General features: G+C 36.3%; 1 protein-coding gene across 1 annotated transcript in view; it reads right to left on the bottom strand.

Moving 5' to 3' along the window:
• Window positions 1–22,371, bottom strand: part of LOC119249767 (cytochrome P450 7B1) — a 195,114-nt gene that overhangs the window by 18,978 nt on the left and 153,765 nt on the right. The window contains exons 2-4 of the mRNA XM_054692223.1: window positions 19,024–19,160; window positions 8,579–9,169; window positions 7,903–8,109 (exon numbers count right to left, since the gene is read on the bottom strand). Coding sequence (XP_054548198.1) covers window positions 7,903–8,109; window positions 8,579–9,169; window positions 19,024–19,160 — 935 coding nt within the window. The remainder of the gene's footprint in view (window positions 1–7,902; window positions 8,110–8,578; window positions 9,170–19,023; window positions 19,161–22,371) is intronic.

Here is a 22,371-nt window from a genome sequence, read left to right as displayed (position 1 = left end):
CAATTCCAGTTGTGATTAAAATAAGGTTGCCTGTGTCTTATGAAGAAATGAGTTCCACTGACCTGTGTACTCTAAGAAACTGGATTGCAAGATTCCTGTAATGAATATATAGCCTGTAAAACCTTCTTCACCTGGCTAGGGAAGACTTGTTTCTCTGCTCATGATAGAAAAACATTCTGATTAATTATCCCTTCTAAGCAAAAAAGTGGGGAATGTGTTGTGCTAAGATGCTTTGTACTACAACTGTGAAAGAAAATGGCAAATGAGAGGAAATGCTAAGGCATCTACACTTTCTCCTTTATCCTCAGATCTCAATTCTGGTTCAATAATGGGCAGATTATTCTTATTTACAGATTTAAAGCACCGAAGCAGCTTATGACAATTGTAATGCATGTTACAAGGCAAGCACAAATAAGCACATCCAAGTTTCTGCTTCACTCTTAGGCCATGACTGTAAATGTGGAAAGAATGTACTGTGACATGGCCAGGATGCTAATTTGGGTCATCTTAATGATTGGTGCAGACTGTCATACCACCTGATTAGTCATGGTGATCTGTGGAGGGCAGTAAGGGCTGCAGTGAAATGAACAGTGAAGTCCTTCTGCAGCCAGCTGGGGCTGAACACTTGGGTGGTCTTACAAAGAAGGTGGCCAAGAAAGGGAGATCTAGAGGTCTTGTGTTCTACAGGGTATGAAGAAATGGAGGGAGATGTGTGTTTATATAACTGCCTTCAAGACAGGTGAGAATGTAAATAAGAAATTGTAGTACTAAGATAATTTGAAGCAAAATAAATTTTGGCTTAGCAATTGTATATTTTAAGTCAAGTGAAAAATAAATCTGAATTGGTATGAATGCCTACTTTCACTCTGCATTGCAGACATGGCCTTTGGTTTATTGTTGCAATTCAGAAATGTAATTAACAGTCACATGTTCAATACATGTTTGTTAATGGTCCTACTCTGCTCAGGGTACTGGGCTACTGCCACTGGTGGAAAAAAGGAATGCAGCATATGGATTTAGCCTTTATGGACACTGATCTAGTAGCTCAAAGTTGGAAGGTTCATGTAAACAGGAAGGCTCTCCAAAACCAAATAGAGATATTGCATAATTTCTGATTGGATAACTCTAACAAGGGCATATTGTTAGAAAGCTTTTTTCCAGACTGAGCTGAACTGTCCTCAGTTGAGTTTCTACCCTTTAGAAAACATAAAGGTCAAAAAGAAAAAAATTCTAATTCCTCACCCATATAACGTATCTTTGCAAATATTTAAAAATCTCTATCATGTCATTTTTAAGTTGTGTGTCAGAGATGAAGATGATATGACATTCGTTTTTTTCACATCAGTTAGTGAATGTGCTTCTTGAAATGTAGCTGAACTGGATGTGCTATTGCAGTTGGAAAAGTAGAGAGGACCTAATTTCTTTGCCCAGGTACCATACTTTTAGTATTATTTCTGAGAGCAGATGAATAACAGATTTCTGAAATAATATCATTACTAATTTGTTTCAACAATAATAATTTGCATTCTCATTAAATTCCCCTTTCGGCCCTATCAACTTTCTGATATCCCAGAATTTAGAATCACCTGGGGAGCTTTTAAAGCCATCAGCTTTCATCCCAGATCAATGAGATTAGACTGTTTGGGAGTGGGAGTAGGTATGAAATTTTGAAAGTTCCCCTTATGATTCCAATGAGCAATCAAGGCTGAGAACCACTGCTTTAAACTGTTTCTTTCTAGGCTACACATTTCCTCCTGTTATTATGCAGTTAATTTTTAAGATGCACAATAATTTGTATATTCATTAAATTTCCCTTTTAATCCTTTCAACTTTGGTTTCCATCTTTCATAATATCAGTATTTTTCACTTTTACTTATTTTTTTAAGATTTATTTATTTAAATATGCAAGAACTGGGGGTACAGGCCAGATGTGTGGGGAGGGAGTGGAGGGAAGGGGATTCACCAGAGACAGACTGGGAAACAGAACAGAAGGATTGACTGAAATACACTGCTGAGGGGAGCAGCCGGTGAGACAGGAGAGGTCTGCCACACCATGTGGGCTGCAGTGGCTCCTGCTGCAGTGGATATCAACAGCTTCATAGTGCTGCAACTTAACCCCTTACGCCACCAGGGAGGCCCAGTATTTTTCATGTTGAGACTTATGTTTCCCTATAGTGCTTATAAAAACCTCACTATCCGACCAGTATACCCTCTTGTGGATACACCACTTAAAAGTCTGTGACATGAAGAAGAATCTGTATCTCCTGTATATTCACTGGAGGAGAGTTTTGTTAAACTTTAATATCGTCTATTATTTCTCAAATATACAACTTTATACTTTATAAAATTGAATGTGCTTTCAAAAATAACACCCACAATTGTGACAAATATACTATACTAAATATCATTTATACATACATATACTAAGATGTTAATAATAAGAGCAATTGTGTGGGGGAGGATACTATTATCTTTGTGACTTTTCTATAAATCTATAACAATTCTAAAATGAAAAGTTTTTTTTTCACTTAAATACACAAATTTCTGATGTGAACTTCTAGTCATATCCTCACCCTCAACTCCAACTCCATTTGAGAACATGTGATGCAAGTCCTTATAAAAAAAAATAGCTATCAAGGTCTCTACTACATTTCTAGAGCATTTCCCTCTGCTGTGACAGTGTCCAATGGTAGGTGTTGAAGCAAGACAAATACGGCCCAATTTCTGGCTCTGTCATTACCTAGTTACATTGGTTTGGTTAACTAACCTTTCTGAACTTCTTTCCTAATTAAATGAAGATAATAATACTTGAAAATTAAGTAAGTTAGTACATATAAGGTAGTTAGTACAGTGCCTACCACATGGTAAAATATGAATGATTATCATTCAGACTCTCTCACCCTGAAGTTGAAAACACCACTATTTTATCATCTACCCCAAATTTTCTGATCTTGTCCATGTGCTTATGATGGCTAGCAGTGATGAATCAAGATGCAGAGAATTCCTCTTCCCTCTCAGTTGGGAGAATGAAAAATGACTCCAAGAAATTTGTTTTCAAATAGGTTTGAGCTCCCCTTCATACTGGGGGTGGCCAGGAAACCCAAGTTAAATTCCTGCCTCTCTCCTTTACATTAATGACCTTAGGCAAGTTATTTTGGACCTGGGAATATTCTCATCTGTAACAATAATGACAAAATAATAGCTATCCGAGTCAATACATTATTTTGGTGAAGATCACAGGAAACAATATATTAAGTCAATGAAATTGTTTTGAAATTAATATTTGACATGGACTGTGTCTATTTGTTATTAAAGAATCTTTATTTTTCCAACTGATCATTCTTTTCTGTTTCTCTTTCCCCTCCAAATGCTCACAAAAAAATGGACTTAGAAATCTTATATAAAATTTTACCAGGGAATCACTGCAAACTTAAATTCCAGAGTCATCATAAGATCTTCTGCTCTTAAAAGATTAATAAAAATTTTTGCTAAGCTCTATTTTTTAAAAATTTATTTATTTATTTATACAAGAACTGGGGTACAGGCCAGAGGTGCGGGAGGGCGAGAGAATTCACCAGAGACAGAGCTGGGAGTAGAACAGGCAGGATGACTGAAAACACTGCTGTGGGGAGCAGCGGGCGAGACAGGAGAGGTCTGCCTTGCCATGTGGGTTTCTCCCTGGCCGGCCAGGAATCTAACCGGCACTGCAGAGGCTATGGACAGCTTCACAGTGCTGTGCTCAATCCACTGCACCACTGGGGAGGCCCTAAGCTCTATTTTCTTGGAAACTCCTTTTATTCCAATATTCCACAACTGGATCACATTAGCAACTTTTCTCATTTTGGGGATATGTAATTGAACAAACTTAGGTGTTTGCAATTCACCTGAGCAGTTCAAGAGTTAAAGTCCCTTTGCCTTACGTTCTTAATTAGACTGGTTTGCTCTTTTTATGCATGATATACAGAAAGAGCAGTCTCCTGTGGGTGAAGTTGGCTACCACTTTGGTTCCCAAAGAATTCAAAATGTTGAAAAAAATATTAACATCATAGGGATGGCACTAGGTAAAACATCATCTTGGTGATAACAATAGATAATATTTTTTCATTTCATAAATTAAGGCATTATACTCGGCATTGCAGAGATAATGACAGATAGGTCGTTCCTGTCTATTTTTTAAAAAGATTTATTTATTTATGCATATAAGAACTGGGGTACAGGCCAGAGGTGTGGGTGTGAAAAGATTCACCAGAGACAGGGTGGGGAGTAGAACAGGCAGATTGACTGAAATCCACTGCTGGGGGGAGCAGCGAACAAGACAGGAGAGGTCTGCTGCGCCATGTGGGTAGCTCCCTGGCCGGTCGGGGATCAAACTCATGCTGCAGAGGCTGCGGATTGCTTCAAAGTGCTTTGCTTAACCCCTTGCACCACCAGAGAGGTCCCGTTCCTGTCTTTAAAGAAACTCAAAATGTGATGGACACTGATAAGCAAAGAGGCAATTGAAATAGAGTAGAATAGATGCAATTATAATGGAAGTTCACTATGCCGTGGGCTAGGAGGGGGACTAAACTCACACTTGGACAGCAGAAAGGCTTTGGCTAGCTGGTCACAGATGTGAAGATAATGCAAAGTGTTCAGGGCAGTATGTGTGAACACCTGGGGGCAAGAGGGAGTAAAATACATTGGAAGCAACTGAAAATGTTCAATTTGGCTTCAGCAGAATGAAAGGTGAGTGTGTGTATGTGCATGTGTGCAAGAGGGGAGATGGGAGATGACTGAAATGTTATTGGAAAGTGAGTAGGAGCTAGGTGATTAAGACATGGGCTGGAATTAGATAACATTTATCAAACCCATACCTTTTATTTTAATCACATATATTATGCAGGTAAGCCTTGAAGTAAGAGGTAGTTATCAATAAGATTAGTTGCTATTCATTTGTCAAAAGTTCAATTTTGAGAATTTCCTCTTCTTGATTTTATCTTTTTTTAATAAAAGATTTTTATTTATTTATGCATATAAGAGCTGGGGTGTAGGCCAGAGGTGCGGGGGATGGGTGAGAGGATTCACCAGAGTGGGGAGCAGAACAGGTGGATTGCTGAAATACACTGCTGAGGGGAGCATCGGGAGAGAGAGGAGAGGTCTGCTGTGCCATGTCGGTTAGCTCCCTGGCCAGGGTTTGAACTGGTGCTGCAGTGGCTGCCCATAGCTTCATAGTGCTGAGACTGAACCCTTTGCACCACAAGGGAGGCCCTGATTTTATCTTTTATCTTATTTTTTATGAATCATCTTTTCTCCTTTATTGTCTTTCTTATACTAGAAAACTGTAATTCTAAATCTTACCTCTACCCTACGTTTCTCCTCTTGGGAAGGGTAAAAAATTCTTACTTTTTCTCTTAGAGTTTCTCAAATTTCTATTCTATAGGCAACTCATCCTATTGAGATTTAGGCCCCATGTAACAGTTACTTGAAATTCACGATATTTACCAATATATTTTAAAATAGGATTTAAATTAAATTGTAGATCCTTTACTAAACATTAATGGATATACAATTTTAGTGAGGTCATGATGCACAGGCTCTTTACAGTAAGTTACATAAGCATATAAAATACGAAGTTGAATTCTTGTTTGTCTAAGTGAAAAGAGTCGATGGTTTTCAAGATTCTCAAGAGCACTGGAGAAAAGCAAGTACCAGTTTTAGGGTCACAGCAATTCTTAGGACATATGATTGCTTTGAATTACTGAAACAAACTTGCTATTTCAAAGCCTAATCTGTTACACATTTCAACTTTTGCTGACATTAAGTGGGTTTTGAGGTGATTTGACACATGCGACGTGCAAGATTGAGCCCTCACTGTCACTATAAACCTATGCCCCACTGGGGTTTGCCTGTGAAAACATTTTTGTTCAGGAATAAGACACTCATTTGTCTAGGAGTCTCTCCTGTTTTAATAATCGATGTTTGCCAACATTGAAATCTCTGTTTAAAAGCTTCTTTCCCTTTGTTGTACTAATCTCAAAATTCTTTTTCTTGGTGAAATAAATTTTAAAAGAAATTGTACTTAGAAGACACATGGAATGTTTTCCTTAAGAAGATGAGAAGGAAAGCATATATGTGCATACCATGAGGTGCATTGTATTTATTTCTGCAAATCTTGCCTTTGCACAGATAATTTAAACTCTTGATAATACAGAGGTACTCGTGATTTGGCTATGACTAGAGGCAGAGGTTATCGGATTCATCTGAAAATTTACTTCAGTTGGCCTAAAATTTCCTATCTTGTGAAAGAAAAAGTGTACGCTACTTTCTTAGATTAAATTCTCATAATGAACAACACTGGCCTCTGCTGGTAACCCAGGTCATAATGAACAGAGATCTACCTTCTAGATTGCTGATGGACCTACCACACACTTGGCATTGCTATTCATGTTGATGATAAGTGAACTGTAAGTCTATGAGGGCTCTAGCCATGGACTTAAATGGCTCTAAATTGTGCTCTATCACTTGCTACTTTGTCTAATCACGTGAAGGTAACTACCTGGAATTTTGTGCAAATTTTGATCATTTGTCCCCCAATAATTCTGCAAAGGAAAATAAAAAAAATTGTGTTTTGATTAATGTCAGAATTAGTTTCTTTCTCTGAATGAATGTACTTTGATAATTTATGCTAAAAACACCAAATTACAAGGTGATACATTTTTCCTTGTTGATTGAACAAGCTACTCAATTGCCAGAGTAAGGCAAGCTCCAACTATTGCATCAGTGGGTCTTAGCCTAAGCAGTGGAAACAGCCCAGTCTCTGGGGCACTTGGGCCATTACTGCCAAATGGTGATCAACATCCATCCAGACCTGTAGATATTCCTATCAAAAACCTAGAACATATTTAAAAGACAAAAATTTGAAGTCAACATAATCTCTACCAAGTTAAATATTTCCTTATGTTGTCAAAGGAGTTAAGAAATAAATATATGAGCACACACACATGCATGTATATACACACAGACTCTCACACACACATAAACTTAACTCTATATTTGTTCAAAGGGACTTGGGATATTGTATAATAAATAATACCATAGGATGAAATGTCAATACAGAAGGAAAAGGGAATAACTACTTGATAAGGAATTTTACTCTGGGGATTACAGTTCATTCACATAGTTGTAATGGAGAGTCTTATCAAAACCAGTAATGGAGAATGCAATCCACTATTGTCAAAAAACTCATATCACTGGTGTACAAGACTATGTAGAAATAAAATAACTTAGCCACTACTGACCATAAACATTTGAAATAGTGATCAAGCATGAGTTAGAGAATATTTTATTAAATACTGACATCGCATAGGGAGTAGTTTGTAATTTTTTCCCTTCTTTCCTCCCTTTTCTACCCCTCAGTGGGTTTAAATCATAATCTTACGCAGAAACCATTTTTACTACATTTTTGAGATTCATACATTCCCAACTCTACCTGAAAATACAGACACCACTTTAGGAAGAATAAATACATTTTGCATACAAGTTGCCTTTCTGAAATATTTTCTTTTTCAACCCCCAAATACCTTTCTTGTCAAGATAATGCAGCAGTGTTTGGAAAGCATTAGCACACCAACAGATGCTCAGAATCAAATGACTTAATAGGCATAAACTTTTTTTTTTAAATAATTGCAAAGCTTTGGTTTAGCCTTTTGCATACCTTGCATAGTTAATTACCTGGGTCTTTATGTTTACATGCAATGAGAGTATCTACAGCTATAAACTACATAATTTATAATTGATGTAAATGGGTGTTATTATGTCAATTAGGCAGCTGTGTCCTCCACCTCTTGGTAAACAGCTTTGAGTGATAAACTGAGTTTGTAGAAAGGTACCTTCTTTTCTTCATAACAGATAAAAATAAATTACCTAGGTAGACCAGGCTGTCCAATTGTTCTCTGGTGAGGTGGATGGAAACTCCAGACCCTTTCTTTTGACCTGTTGACTGCAGCAAATGGTCAATTTCGTCATGAAGCACTGCCATAGCTTCTGGGTGCCGTAGCAGATAATACATCGCCCAGAACATTGTTGGAATAGTGTTTGTCACAGAGGCCCAGAGAAAGCAAAAATGATGTGCTGGGAGAAAATAAGTGAAAAGGAAGATTAATAGCGTTTATTACACTGATTAGATTTGCAGTGTGCTAATTAAAAGATGTTAGGACACAGACCCAGCCAAGGATCAGTGCATGCTAATGAGGACCAATAGGCTTCTGAAGTCTAATTTTCTGCTTAATGAGAATAGTTTAAAATGTAATGTGTGTGTGTGCGGGGGTGGGGAAGTAGAGGATGAGATAAGAGGAGTAAAATGCAGCTTAGTTATATTCTTTCTCATTATCACCATTAAGTATCTTGTTTTACCACCTCAGCAAAAAAAAAAAAAAAAAAATCAATTATCACAGAGGATTGTTTCAGAGTAAAACATTTTATCATTAGCCAATTAGAAAGAGCATAAAATTTTTCAAGGTCACCATTTTGTCTTTTTTATTTCAAAGGTCTATTGTAAATTATTTCATTTTAGACAAGTAATCATTCAAAAGTTTCTTACCTCCTATTTCAAAGTCTTCATGATTATAGTATTTGTCCAATACTTTTTGCCTCATTTGAACAACTTCTGACCACCCTTGTATCTTAGTTAAGTTTTCTAGTATAAACTGTTTTGTAAGTTTCTTTTTCATAGACTTGACATTTCCTAGACATTCAATGGGTATATTCGATACAAAATATGGTAACTTATCATCATATTTTAAAATGTCATCTTTTAGCTCAGCGATAAATTTTTTCCAGTCGCCAGCAGTAAATTTTCCATATATGGTTGAAAATGTGATCTCCAGCATTAATGAACTGCAGAAAGAGTAAATATGTGATGTCTCCCAGTTTGTCATTTTTAATAGTTGTGGTTCAAAAACTTGTTTTACATTTTGCAGAGATTTTTCCAGGAGTGTGTCCATATATTTTCCTTGTAAATATTGATTGCAGAGATGAATTTCATTCTTCAGATCCTTATTGGTTGACACTTTTTTGATGGAAAACATTTTCATTAGCAACTTATTACTAAATTCTTGAAAGCTCAATTTTTTGTGATTTTTCATCACTAAGGAGAACTGTAAAGGGTCCAAGATAAATGTTATGTACTTTCCTAAAAGAAATAAATGAGAACATGAGGTCATGGTAGCAAAACAAAACAAAACAAAAAACAAATGCCTGAAGTTTGAAAGCATTTAAATCAAAATTAGAAAGACCTTAATATCTCACATCTATTAAGGTGCAAATTTTAATTAAAAAAACATTTCCTTCAAGTATCCACTACACATTTTCTCTTAAAGTAAAAGATAGAGGCAAAATTCAAGAAACTTGAAGTTAGATATTTTGAAACATTAATGACTTTAAAAACAGGGTTTATTCTTCAAATTTTAATTTTAACTAAATACCCCAATATTTATATTGGTATTTAATTCTTCTCACATTCCCTTAACTTAAACTCTTCTCCGGCCTCCCTGGTGGTGCAACCTCCCTGGTTAAGCACAGTACTATGAAGCTATCTATAGCCTCTGCAGCACAAGTTCGATCCCCAACTGGCCAGGGAGCTACCCACATGGTGCAGCAGACCTCTCCTGTCTTGCCCCCGCTGCTCCCCTCAGCAGTGTATTTTAGTCAATCAGCCTGATCTGTTCCCCACTCTGTCTTTGGTGACTCCTCTCACCCCCAGCACCTCTGGCCTGTACCCCAGTTCTTATATGTATAAATAAATAAATCTTTAAAAAAATGAACTCTTCTCATATCACCTCGCCCTTAAAAATGCAAACAAAAAACAAACTATTCAAATTGCTGAATTGTCATTCCATTATTGTTCATCTACACTTCAAATAGAGGTTTTTCATACTTGTCATCATCTTAATTTTGGCCAGATAAAATATTTCAACCGAGATGAAGATGCGGTATGAAATAGGTACTCAGAAATAAATGTTTTATACAACATTAACAACAATTCACAAATGCCAGCATTTTCATTTTTATAGATGAGAAAATCCTAGCTCAGGCAGATTTAGTAACACATTCAAGGTCACATAATGGTTCATAACTGAAACAGGACTCCAAACTAGAACTTATCCATTCATGCAATCCTCCATTTATTCATGCAGTCATTCAACATCTGTTGAAACACAGACAATTGGTTGGACTTCTTTACTCTTGAGATATAAAGATGTAAAGAAACTGTATTGTTATAAGCAGCAATAGAGCAGAAGTGTCAACACAATGTAAGGAAGCACAAAGTAGAACTTCTCTAGTCTGCATGGAGTTATCTGCAAGGACATTTGGTCCTTGAGGTAGTGACATTTGGTCTTTTCATATGTACCAGTGTTGTCCAAAATGAAGTGATTAAAAGGCTTAGAGCGCTGGCTGAAGATATAAATTCTTACTTGTTCTGCTTCAGGTGTGTTGGAGGTTTGACTTACGAGTCTATTTTTGACCTGGGCCTCCAAGTGATACTTAAAAGAAAGGACATTGAGGAAAAACATTCATACCATGGTCTTTTGCAAAATTGACAGGGACTTGGAGAGTTCCTATCTCCATCTCTTCCAGTCCCATTCCTACCAACATTTATCATTTAAGAAAACTGAAGTCAAGAGATATTAAAGACCAAGATCAAGCAGCCATATTTCTTTTTTTTTAAGATCTATTTATTTATGCATACAATAACTGGGGTACAGGCCGGAGGTGTGGGGGTAAGAGGATTCACTGAGACAGAATAGGAGCAGAACAGGCAGACTGACTGAAGTACACTGCTGAGGGGAGCAGCAGGAGAGTCAGGAGAGGTCTGCTGTGCCATGTGCGTTAGCTCCCTGGCCAGGGATCGAACTTGTGCTGTAGTGGCTGCGGATAGCTTCATAGTGCTGAGACTTAGCCCCTTGTACCACCAGGGAGGCCCCACACACGGTCATATTTTAATGGCAGAGCCTAGAAAAGAAGTCATTCCCTGTGCACTTATTTTTTTTTCCTTATACAGAGCTTATTTCTTCTCACTAGAACACTTTTTAAGATTCCTCCTAATTAGCCTTTTTATGCAGATAGTATTCAGTAATGGATTTACTAAATCCTTTCTGCTTTGTAGGAATAGCTACATTTGATTTTTTTTAAAGATTTATCTATTTATTCATTTATTTTTTATTTATCCATTTATTTCTTCATCCACACAAGCATTGGGTATAGACAGAAGCGCAGGAGGGCGAGAGAATTCACCAGAGCCAGAGCCGGGAGCAGAGCAGGCAGAAGGACCGAAGTACACTGCTGAGGGGAGCAGCGGGCGGCAGGAGAGGTCTGCGCGCCATGTGGGACCCTCCTCTGGTGGCCGGGGAGCAGCGGGGATGGAACCGGCGCCTCAGAGGCTTCAGGCAGCTTCCCAACCCAGCGTTCAACCGCTGCGCCTCCGGGGAGGCCCTCTACGTTTAATTTTTTACCTCTTCATTCCTTTGTGTAAGTACATATATGAGTTTGTAGCTTTCTTACATGAACAACTTCTCATTTATTATTTATGGTAATTCAAACAGTATCACAGAAATTACTTTCAATTTGGTACAAGACATGGGATAAAGTTTTGCACGTAATCTAGAATTAGATTTTTTTGTTATACAATTTTAAAACATAAATTTTTAATATACATGTGCTATAATTTTTTTCTAAAAGTAAACCAGATGACTTGAATTTTATTCACTCTATTTCCCTTGATTTATTTAATAAGGTGGGTCAATCTAGGAGGGAAGGAAAAGCTAGAAGTGACTGCTCATTTGGTTAGATCCCAAAACTTCATGTACAAGGTAAACTGAATTTTCTGTTTTTGCCCTGGGGAGAGCATAGAGGACTCAACCTGATTTGGACATATTTTATGACACCTGCTTTATCATAAAAACTTAATTAAATAAAATTGCCAGCATCTGCCTGACTAATAATTGAAAAAAAGTAAATTGTCTTATTCTGCAAAAGATAAAATTTGAGATAGATCTATGTATTTTCACAGGTGATTATATATTTCTCTTTTCACTAAATGAAAGAACTTGACTAAATATTTTTAGTGTTATTTTAAATTATTCAATTAAATTCAGATAATCTTTAAGAGGTTGTAAAACACAATTTTTAGAGAGAATTTTAAATTTTTTCTACCAGTTTTCTACATTCATCAAAATCTTAATGGAAAGACAAAGCTATATTAAGCCATGACAACAAGATCCACAGGTCCTTGGAGCTACTGAAATACAGACTGAGCGCATGTTAGAGATTTTGTCACAATTTTCACAAGTACATTATCTCTGTCTCTTTGTCTTGCTCTCTTACCTAGGAGGTAAAGTGATGGGAAGATAGTTGAAGTTCAAATACAAGAAACCTCAAATACAAGAAATAAAAGCTGAATTTGGGAAATTAGTTCTGTCTGGCAATCAAGTATTAATAAATTGTTTTTGATAAAAATAAGCAGTTGTGTACAAGATTCTTATTAAAAAATTCCTATTGATTAGTTTAAAGCAATTTGTAGAGGAAACTGTCACTCTTTTCAAGACTCATTTGAATCCAGGGTCTGTATTTCATCTTCTTATGCTTATTTTAATTTTCCGCAATATCAAGATGCTGTGTTTTATCTACTATCTTTCTGATTAAGAAGTAGATTGCTTTAAAAGTAGACTTTTTGATTTTTCTGGATTTTACTTTTCAAGTGAGTTTGGAAGTACTAATAACCCTGGAGATGTTAGCTGGCTCTCCAACTTTTAATCTTCAGTATAAACAATTTAAGCTAAGTTTTCCAAAATTAATATTAATTTAAACCATCTGTCCACCATCTGCTAATGTGAGATGCAAAACCAGAGTTTCTTTGTAATCTTTAATCAGACAGTTAGGAAAACACATATACATTCATAAAACGAATTTAAATTTCTTAACAAAGGAAATATGAAAAGTTATTCTGGAGATCATGTATTCTTGGAGCAAAATTAACTTTTGTCCCAGTGTGATTTTATGTAAATGAATATCAAGTGTCACAAAGATCACAAGATAGAAACAATTCTTTGCCATATTTTCAAAAAAGAAAAGAATGCTGTCAGCACTTGATATGAAATATTGATTTAAAGAATATCAGAGTTTGTATTTGCCTAAGGTATAAATGTCAAAATGGGGCTCACTAATGCAAAAATATTATACAAAATTATCATTTGAGCAGTCAATTTGAAATGGGGTTATAAACTTTTTAATGTCCCCCTTGCTAATAATTTCATTCCTTTCCCTTCTTAAGAGATTCACTCTAGCATTCTTGAATAATCCGCACATGATCCTTTACTAGCTTAACAGCCTTTATACTTTCTCTGCAATTACTTCTTTAAGAAAGTGTAGATATGTGCAAAGTATGTCAGTAAATGTTAAAAAAAAAAGGCCATTTACTCTGCTATCTTCTATATTAAAATTTTGACAACAGGATCATTAAAAACTGAATTTTGATGCTTTCATTTCAGATATTTGCTGCTACAATAAAACATCCACAGGAATTCAAGAACCACCATTTGAGTCATTGGAACAGAAATGCTCAGTTAACAAATGAAATAAATTTGAATTTTAAAGATCATCGCTGATAATTATAAGCTTTCAATTCTCATGTTAAGATGGATTTTCAATAGAATTTTTTTTTTAATTTCAAGCTGAAAATACTAGTTGGAAGAGTTCCATCTTATGAGGATGGCCATATCACACACTCCCCTTGTATTAGGGAAACTTGACTAGCTGTTGCCAATGATGTACAGTGGTGCTTCGCTGGAGTGACATCTAGGGGAAATGATTCCACTGCACCACCACACAAAACCAATTAGAGAACTATTTTCTGCGACAGGTCACGAATTTACATGGTTTCTCATGAAAAGATGTACCTTTTAATTCCTTTATTAAGATGACATCCATGTCCCTTGAGACTTTTTGGGGTGACAATCATTTGCTCATCATGCAAGAAGGTATGCTCAATGAAATTACATTATGGGACAGGGTAGAAGAGTATTCCTCATTTCACATTTTCCAAATGAATCATTTTGCACACAGATCAACAGAATCATATCTATTAACAGAATTTCTGGACAGGAATTTATTCAAATTCTAGTGACTGAAAAGGAAGTAGTAGTACACATTCAACTGTGTATGTCTACTTTTGAGTTCAAAAACATAACTGTGGCTAAATTATTTAGACATTAGAAATTCAAGCTTCCCAGTATCTAAGATTAAGACTTTAAGTGTCAGCAGAAGTTGTTTTTTAAATGAATAAAATTACTCATATCTGCCACAAGTTTCTGCTTAATCATCTTGTGTTATTTTTGCATAATATATTAAAAATGAAAACTGAAAATTTTAATAACTTATGGTATCTACTCATTAGAATACAAAGCTTAATTTTCTGAAGGAAAAGTGAATTTTTAAAAGTAAAGAATATAGTTCTTTATTATGAAGTCGAAAGTTCAGTGAGAATAAAAGTAGCAGCTATGACTTCTATTTGTATTACAGTAAATATTTCATCAGCTCTAAGGCATTGGGAGTTTCCTCATCAAATATTTATGAGCCAATCATTGTTGAGTTCTAGACTAAATATTGGCAATAGAGAGTTAAAGAATAATGAGGGGAAATAGATAAGCGAATCTGCAATGAATTCACAATCTGTTAAATGCTATGACAGAGCTGACATGGGAGTAATTGAAGTCTGAAAAAAAAAAAAAAAACAACCCAAAAACAACACAGAAGGGAGATGGCCAGCGAAGGGTTTTGGGAAGAAGTGGTATATCACCATGGACTCAAAAATACAAGTGTGACTCAGGTGAAGAACAGCATTGTGGCAGAAAGAATAACAAGAGTAACCACTGAGGCACCAAGGGCTTACTGTTTGAGGAGGAAATTTCAAACAAGTCGGTGCTTTAAATGGTAGTTAAGCACAAGACAAATAGTAGCAAGAGAAGAATCTGGAGAGAAAGGAGACCTGATCTCAGGAACCTTATGAGAACTATGTTGTATACTACAGTTCTTCGAGTTCTAAGATGTATGGAATTTTTCCATTTCAATTTTCTGAAATCAGAGTGCATACAATTATTGTTAGGAGAGGTTCACCAGCTTCCAGACAAAGGAGTGTGCTGTGATGAACTGAATACTGCCTGTTCATGTGAGAACTCAACCGTGCTGACAATTTCATCTAGTTGGATTTTTTTTTCTCCCAATTACATTAAAATGGTAGCACTGAAATGAAGTCATTATATGTACAAAAGGTTGTTTCTGAAACCTGGCAAAGTAATTACAGTAAGAAGGCATTACTGATCACAAAAATCTGCAAAGAGCTGATGAGACTCAACAACAACAAAGAAAATAATCCTGTCAAAAAATGGGCAGAAGAGCTAAAAAGAAACTTCTCTGAAGAGGAAATGCAAATGGCCAACAGGCATATGAAAAAATGTTCAACATCACTTGTCATCAGGGAAATGCAAATCAAAACTACCATGAGATACCATCTTACACCAGTGAGAATGGCACATATTAAAAAAAACTAGCAACAACAAATGTTGGCGAGGTTGTGGAGAAAAAGGAACTCTCCTGCACTTTTGGTGGGAGTGCAAACTGGTCCAACCACTATGGAGAGCTGTGTGGAGATTTCTTGACCTACTAAAGATGGAGCTTCCATATGATCCAGCAATTCCACTCCCGGTATTTACCCAAAGGACACAGAAACAGCAATTCCAAAGAGCACCCGCACCCCTATGTTTATAGCAGCGCTGTTTACAATAGCTAAGCTTTGGAAACAACCCAAATGCCCAAAAATAGATGACTGGATCAAGAAGATGCGGTACATATACACCATGGAATATTACTCAGCATTCAAAAAAGATAAACACATGCAATTTGCAGCAACATGGATAGTGCTGGAAGGGACCATGCTCAGCGAAATAAGCCAGAAAGAAAAAGAAAAATACCAGATAGTTTCACTCATAGCAGGAATCAAGAAAACTTAAATAAGGGACCAGGAAAAAGAATAACTATAAGAAAGAAAAAAATCAAAATCAACAAACAACTACGAACCAGAGACACTCTATGGGGGGTGGGGAGGGGAGGGATTGGGGTCAAAATAAGGGGCTTGCAATTGTATGGAGAATATAAAAATAAAATTTATAAAAAAAGGCATTACTGACTCTTTAGGAATAGAATATAAAGTTCTAGGCTAGTTAGAGAAAGATAAAAGGAATTACACAAAAGAGGAGGCATGTGTAAAGACCACCTAGTAAGGAAATCTCAGTAGGTGAAAGAATCAGGAGGTGCAGTGTCAAGAGATTAAATAGCAACTTTAAGAAGGAATGAGATATAAGTCTTCTCAACCCAATAGCAAAGTCTAGGAGGATGGTGTGAGCCCATTTATGAGCTCAGCAAACCAGAAGACTTATGATAGTGAGGTCTCTAGGAAATAAGTAAGTAGAGGCAACACATGTTTACTCTCTTGAAATATCTGGATGCAAAAGAGAAAAAACAAAAAAATGTAATGAAAAGTAATGAGGGGCTTCCCTGGTGGCCTAGGGGTTAAATCTCAGCACTATTACACTATGGCCTGAGTTCGATTGTCACCCAGGGGATGGCAATGGCACAGCAGACTTCTCCTACCTCCCCTGCTGCTCCCCTCAGCAGTGTATTTCAGTGGATCTGCCTGTTCTGCTTCCCATTCTGTCTGTGGTGAATCCTCTCACCCCCTGTACCTCTAGTCTATACCCCAGTACTTCTATATTTTAAAAAAAAGAAAAAGAAAAGTAACTAGGAGGAGAAAATAAAAACATAATCTTGGTTATAAAACAAGGATAAGGACTCAAAAGAGACCAAAAAAAAAAAAAATGGATATGTGTATATGAAAAGAATAAATAATTAAACACGAGTCCAAAGAAAGCAAGAGTAAGTATAATCTGGGATAGCTAAATGGGTTGCCTTGATCATTCTTTGAAATTAGAAAAATTAAGGTAAGAATTGAATTTTCTTAGGAAGAAAAGTGAACTGTGTTACCAGTGAGAGATGGGGAACTGGAACTGGAACATGGTCCTTTCCTGCTCTCTCACTGGTGTACCCAACCAGAAATCCATGACAAAAGAGTGTGGATAATCTACTCTGTGGTGACTGGCCTTCTAGGACAGACAAAAAAGGGAATAACTAGCCCAGGTGATAAGCTGGTGTAGACGCTTCTGTGCAAAGACCATAATACATTTTTTGTATCTCTCTACATGTGCTCCTTTGCAGTGTGACTCTGCTGCTACACCCAGGAACAGGAGGAGTCTATATCTCTACCCTTGAACTTAAACTGGGCTGTGACTTGCTCTGGTTAATAGAAAGTAGTGGAAATGAGGTTTTGTAACTTGGGTAGGTAGGCCTCAAGAGATCTTGCAGGTTTTCCTCTTGCTCTGTTGGAATGCTAGCTGCCTATAAGGCAGTCTTCTTGAGATGAAAGACTATGAGGACAAGGACAGTGACACCATCTTGGACCATCATCCAGTGAAGCATTCAGATGATATAAGTCACAAAAGTGACCCAGACAAGACCAGTTGTTGCTTTAAGGCATAACATGTGGGGAAGGTTTGTTATTGAGCAACAGACATGGGCCTTACAGGAATGTGAGCAAGCCATGTTTTAGCTTCTCTTCTCAGCCTTATGATGTTGGGGTACATAGTAAACCTGCTATGTTGTGTTCTCTTGTTTCATAAACATTTTATTGATGCAAGAAGCATAACATTTCAAAATTAAAAATACATTCTAAATGAATTGTTACAAGGGTTCGAATGAAAGGGAAAAGGAATGAATATGTGGAGCACAAATGATTTTTAGGGCAGTACAATCACTATTATGACACAGCAGTGTTGGACACATGACAACATGCATTTGTCAAAACCCAAACTTGACATTATGCCTTTGTCAAACCTAATGCAAACCATAGCTTTTTAATAATGTATCAACATTGGTTCATCAGTTGTAATAAATGTACTACACTGATATAAGTATCTAATAATAGGAGAAACCATCATCAGGGAAAGAGAGGAAGATTAGGATCCTATTGTACTATCTGATCAAGTCCCTATAAGCTAATTTTCCGTAAATAAAGTTCATTAATACAATCTAGCTTTTTCTCTTTATTTATTTTCTTAACCATTTCTAAAACCAAGTCAAATCAAACCAAGGTGATAGCAGATGAGTGGGGTTCTCTAGGTATCCCTCCAAAGAGTTCCATAATTTGTGTTTTATTAAGATTTATTTATTTTTTAAAGATTTATTTATTTAAGCATACAAGAGGTGGGGTACAGGCCAGAGATGTGGGGGGTAAGAGGATTCACCAGAGACAGAGCAGGGAACAGAACAGGCAGACAGACTGAAATACACTTCTGAGGGAAACAGTGGGTGAGACATGAGAGGTCTGCCTCACCATGGGGGTTGCTCCCTAGCTGGCCAGGGAACAAACTTGTGCTGCAGAGGCTGCGGATTGCTTCATAGTGCGGTGCTTAACCCCTTGTGCCACCAGGGAGGCCCCAAGGTTTATTTATTTTTATGCATACAAAAACTGGGACGTAGGACAGAAGTGTGGGAGGTGAGAGTATTCACAGAGACAGAGTGGGCAGCAGAACAGGCAGAAGATGTACTGAAATACACTATTGAGGGGAGCAGTGGGCAAGACAGGAGAGATCTGCTGTGCCATGTGGGTTAGCTCCCTGGCCCAGGATCTAACTCCTGTTGCAGTGGCTGGCAAAAGCTTGATAATGCTGTGTCTTTAACCCCTGCACCACCAGGAAGGCCCCCTGTGATCTGTTTTTGAATGTGGATCACCATACTAAAAAACATAGTTTCTTCTGCATTACCTTTCTAAATAGAACAATAATGAACATTCCATATTTTGCATAGAAAAAATTATGACAACATTAAAGAACAAATGAGAAATGATGACATATGTAAGGTATTTATATAAGCACTACTTACCCTCAAGGAAAAGAGTAAACGTGTCACCATGTTGCATTTGAACAGACTTCAAGAAACCTATGGGATCTCTTTTTAAATCCAGGGAATTCCCAAGGTAAGGAAGCCAACCTTTTATCAATGGAGGCTCACCAGGTCTCCTAGAAGAAAAAGAAATCAAATCATTCTATTTTAACACATGAGAAATATTATTCAATCTAGAAATGGATTGGATGAATCGCACATCTTCTTTCAATTTTCTAATTCGCAACATTTTTGGCGAAATTGTGTCTCTTAAGGCCCAAATGGCTGCCTGAAATGACAGACACATTCAGAAAACAATTTGTGTATGAAGTCTCTTTCTGCACTCTGGGTGTTAGCTGTCAGATAGCCTAGTTGCCAAAGTCAATTTCTTTGTTATCAGATGTCAATTTGCCTGGAATTACATAAATAAAAGAGGGAAAATTAATAATCTCAAAAAATCCTTAATGCTATTGAGAACAATTCAAACCTAAACATTACTTCCTTAAGTATATTTTGATATATTCTTTGATGAAGATTTTTCTACAAATAACAAATAGGAATATTTGTTAAATTTTACAACACAACTTTATAGAAATATATGAAGCATGTTCAATGAAATGCTATGAATTAAAAAACAAGTTTTGTCTTTTTCGAATTATAATCCCAGCAAAACTGCACTTCAAAAATAACTTAAAAAATAAATATCAGACATTCTGGGGAAAAAAGGCAAAACAAAGAACTCTGAGGTGTGATAGATGAAATAGATGAAATAGGTTTCAATATTTTGTTTTCCATTTTTAGAAGATAATTTATCATTATGCTAATTTCTAAAATGCATGCTATTTAAGCATACATAGTTAGACATAAACAAATGTTTCATAGAAATTTGTATCTTGTTCTTTACTCTTTCCCTAGCTATTTTTTGAATGCAAACTTTAGCAATGGAGACTTGTTTCTCAAGAAATATGAAAATATATCAGGAAAATTCCATAACCATTAATTATATACCTAAAGATTAAACAAGAAGAGATTGCTCATGCAATTGTAGAGTAGGGTCCCTAGTTAGACACTGCCAGAACCCAAATGCTACCAAGACCCTTCAAGATTGGCAAGTGATCTAGCTCACAAAATTTCCTTTCAAAATATGAGCACTCTTTGTTGGCCTACCTTTACTCTATTTTGTTTAATATTGCTTGAACATTGCAATGTTATAAATATTTTGAAAGGTATTTTGTCATAGTCTAATTTAATGCAACTAATTTCATCTTCTATGCTCTGTCATTTGGTCAAAAGCTATATTCTTCATGGGTTTCTGCAGAGGGAAAGGATGGAGCATAGAAATTCAAGGAAAATACACTGCTTTCTCTCCACACATTTAATTTCCCCACCTTTTTAGAAGGGCTTATCGTGGAGAGAATTTATAGCTGATCCACTCCTAGGTATTTACCCAAAGGACACAGAAACAGCAATTCCAAAGAGCACCTGCACCCCTATGTTTATAGCAGCACTGTTTATAATAGCTAAGCTTTGGAAACAACCCAAATGCCCAAAAATAGATGACTGGATCAAGAAGATGTGGTACATATACACCATGGAATATTACTCAGCATTCAAAAAAGATAAACACATGCAATTTGCAGCAACATGGATGGCGCTGGAAGGGACCATGCTCAGCGAAATAAGCCAGAAAGAAAAAGAAAAATACCGGATGGTCTCACTCATAGCAGGAATCTAGAAAACTTAAATAAGGGACCAGGAAAATGAATAACTATAAGAAAGTCAAAATCAAAATCAACAAAAAACTATGAACCAGAAACACTCAATGGGGATTGGGGGGTGGGGAGGGGAGGGATTGGGGTCAAAATAGGGATTGCAATTGTATGGGGAATATAAAAATAAATTTATTTAAAAAATAAAAAAAATAAAATGGGTAAGACTTTTGTGAGGAAAAAAAAAGAAATTCAAGGAAATATTAACTTAATACTCAGAGTTAGGGAAACACATTAGGAAGCCATTATATTGTTACAAAGATGAGAGGGTCATCATTTCTTACAGCTGTGTTCATTTTGGCACCAATAAGCTTAAAACTATTAAACACCATGTCAAAACTATGCATATTTTCAGGAAAAAATATAGTGCTAGTTTAACTTATGGCCCATCAAAGACAGATAATAGAAATCTGTCTTCATCAGCATATTTGTTGAAATCATTTAGGAAAGAAAGACATCACCATAATGATCCAGAAAGGCTTGCTGACACATGGCATGGTGCAAGTACTGCTATTTGTCTCTCTCATGCTCTGTGACTTTGAAAATGAAATACCCACTGCTCACCGAGGGCATATGATACTTAATGTTTATTGAAGAAAATCAAGTTTCTAATCTTAGTAAGAACAGGTACTGAAGCAATGGTGGGTAATAAACAAAAGCAAATACAAAAATACTACATGATTCATACACTCTTTTACCCCCATTCACACAATATGAGTTTCCTCAAATATCCTCTTTACTCTTTAAGAGACTATATGGCAATACCTCAGACTTTATACAATTTAGAGCTTACAAGGTCTCCAATGTATTTAACCCAAGTTCTACACATGAACTATTGCAGCACTGCTTGCAATTTCTTCCAAAAGTCCTATGTTATATCTTGAAGTTTATGCAGTGTCAACTATAGCAAATAATGGAGAAGAATATAAATAAATAGTTAAAATTTAAAACACATTCTCCTTTGCTTAAAAAGAAGAGCATAACATTTAAAAGAGTGAATCAACACAGGACATGTGTTTTCTAACAATATCTCAAGTTTGCCTTTATGTTATACCTTTAGTTAAATAAGTAGCTAAAAGATTTGGTTAATGACCTATCACACAATGTTCATTTAGAAGTTTAAATGCCAGCACTCTCCCCATCAATTTATACTTTGTCAAAGTAATTTCTTTCTTCCCATTTTTCCTGTGATCATGCAAGACTACAAGTCTGGCTTATTGCAACAAACTCCTAAGTGGTGAGCAACAGTTATAAAAGCACAATAATTCATGAAAAATAAAATTATGAGTGAAAGGTTTTACAACAAATATTTGTATCAAGTTATTTTTTTTTTTTAATATTAAATTTTATTTTTATATTCCCCCATACAATTGCAAACGCCCCATTCTGACCCCAATCCTTCCCCTCCCGCCCCCCACCCCCCAAAAAGTGTCTCTGGTTCATAGTTTTTTGTTGATTTTGATTTTCACTTTCTTATCTTCATTTTCCTGGTCCCTTATTTAAGTTTTCTAGATTCCTGCTATGAGTGAGACCATCCGGTATTTTTCTTTTTCTTTTTGGCTTATTTCGCTGAGCATGG

The sequence above is a fragment of the Talpa occidentalis genome, unplaced genomic scaffold (assembly GCF_014898055.3).
Source record: "Talpa occidentalis isolate TD23 unplaced genomic scaffold, MPIMG_talOcc4v2.1, whole genome shotgun sequence".
Taxonomy (NCBI): domain Eukaryota; kingdom Metazoa; phylum Chordata; class Mammalia; order Eulipotyphla; family Talpidae; genus Talpa; species Talpa occidentalis.
This window is presented reverse-complemented; position numbering and strand designations above follow the sequence as displayed.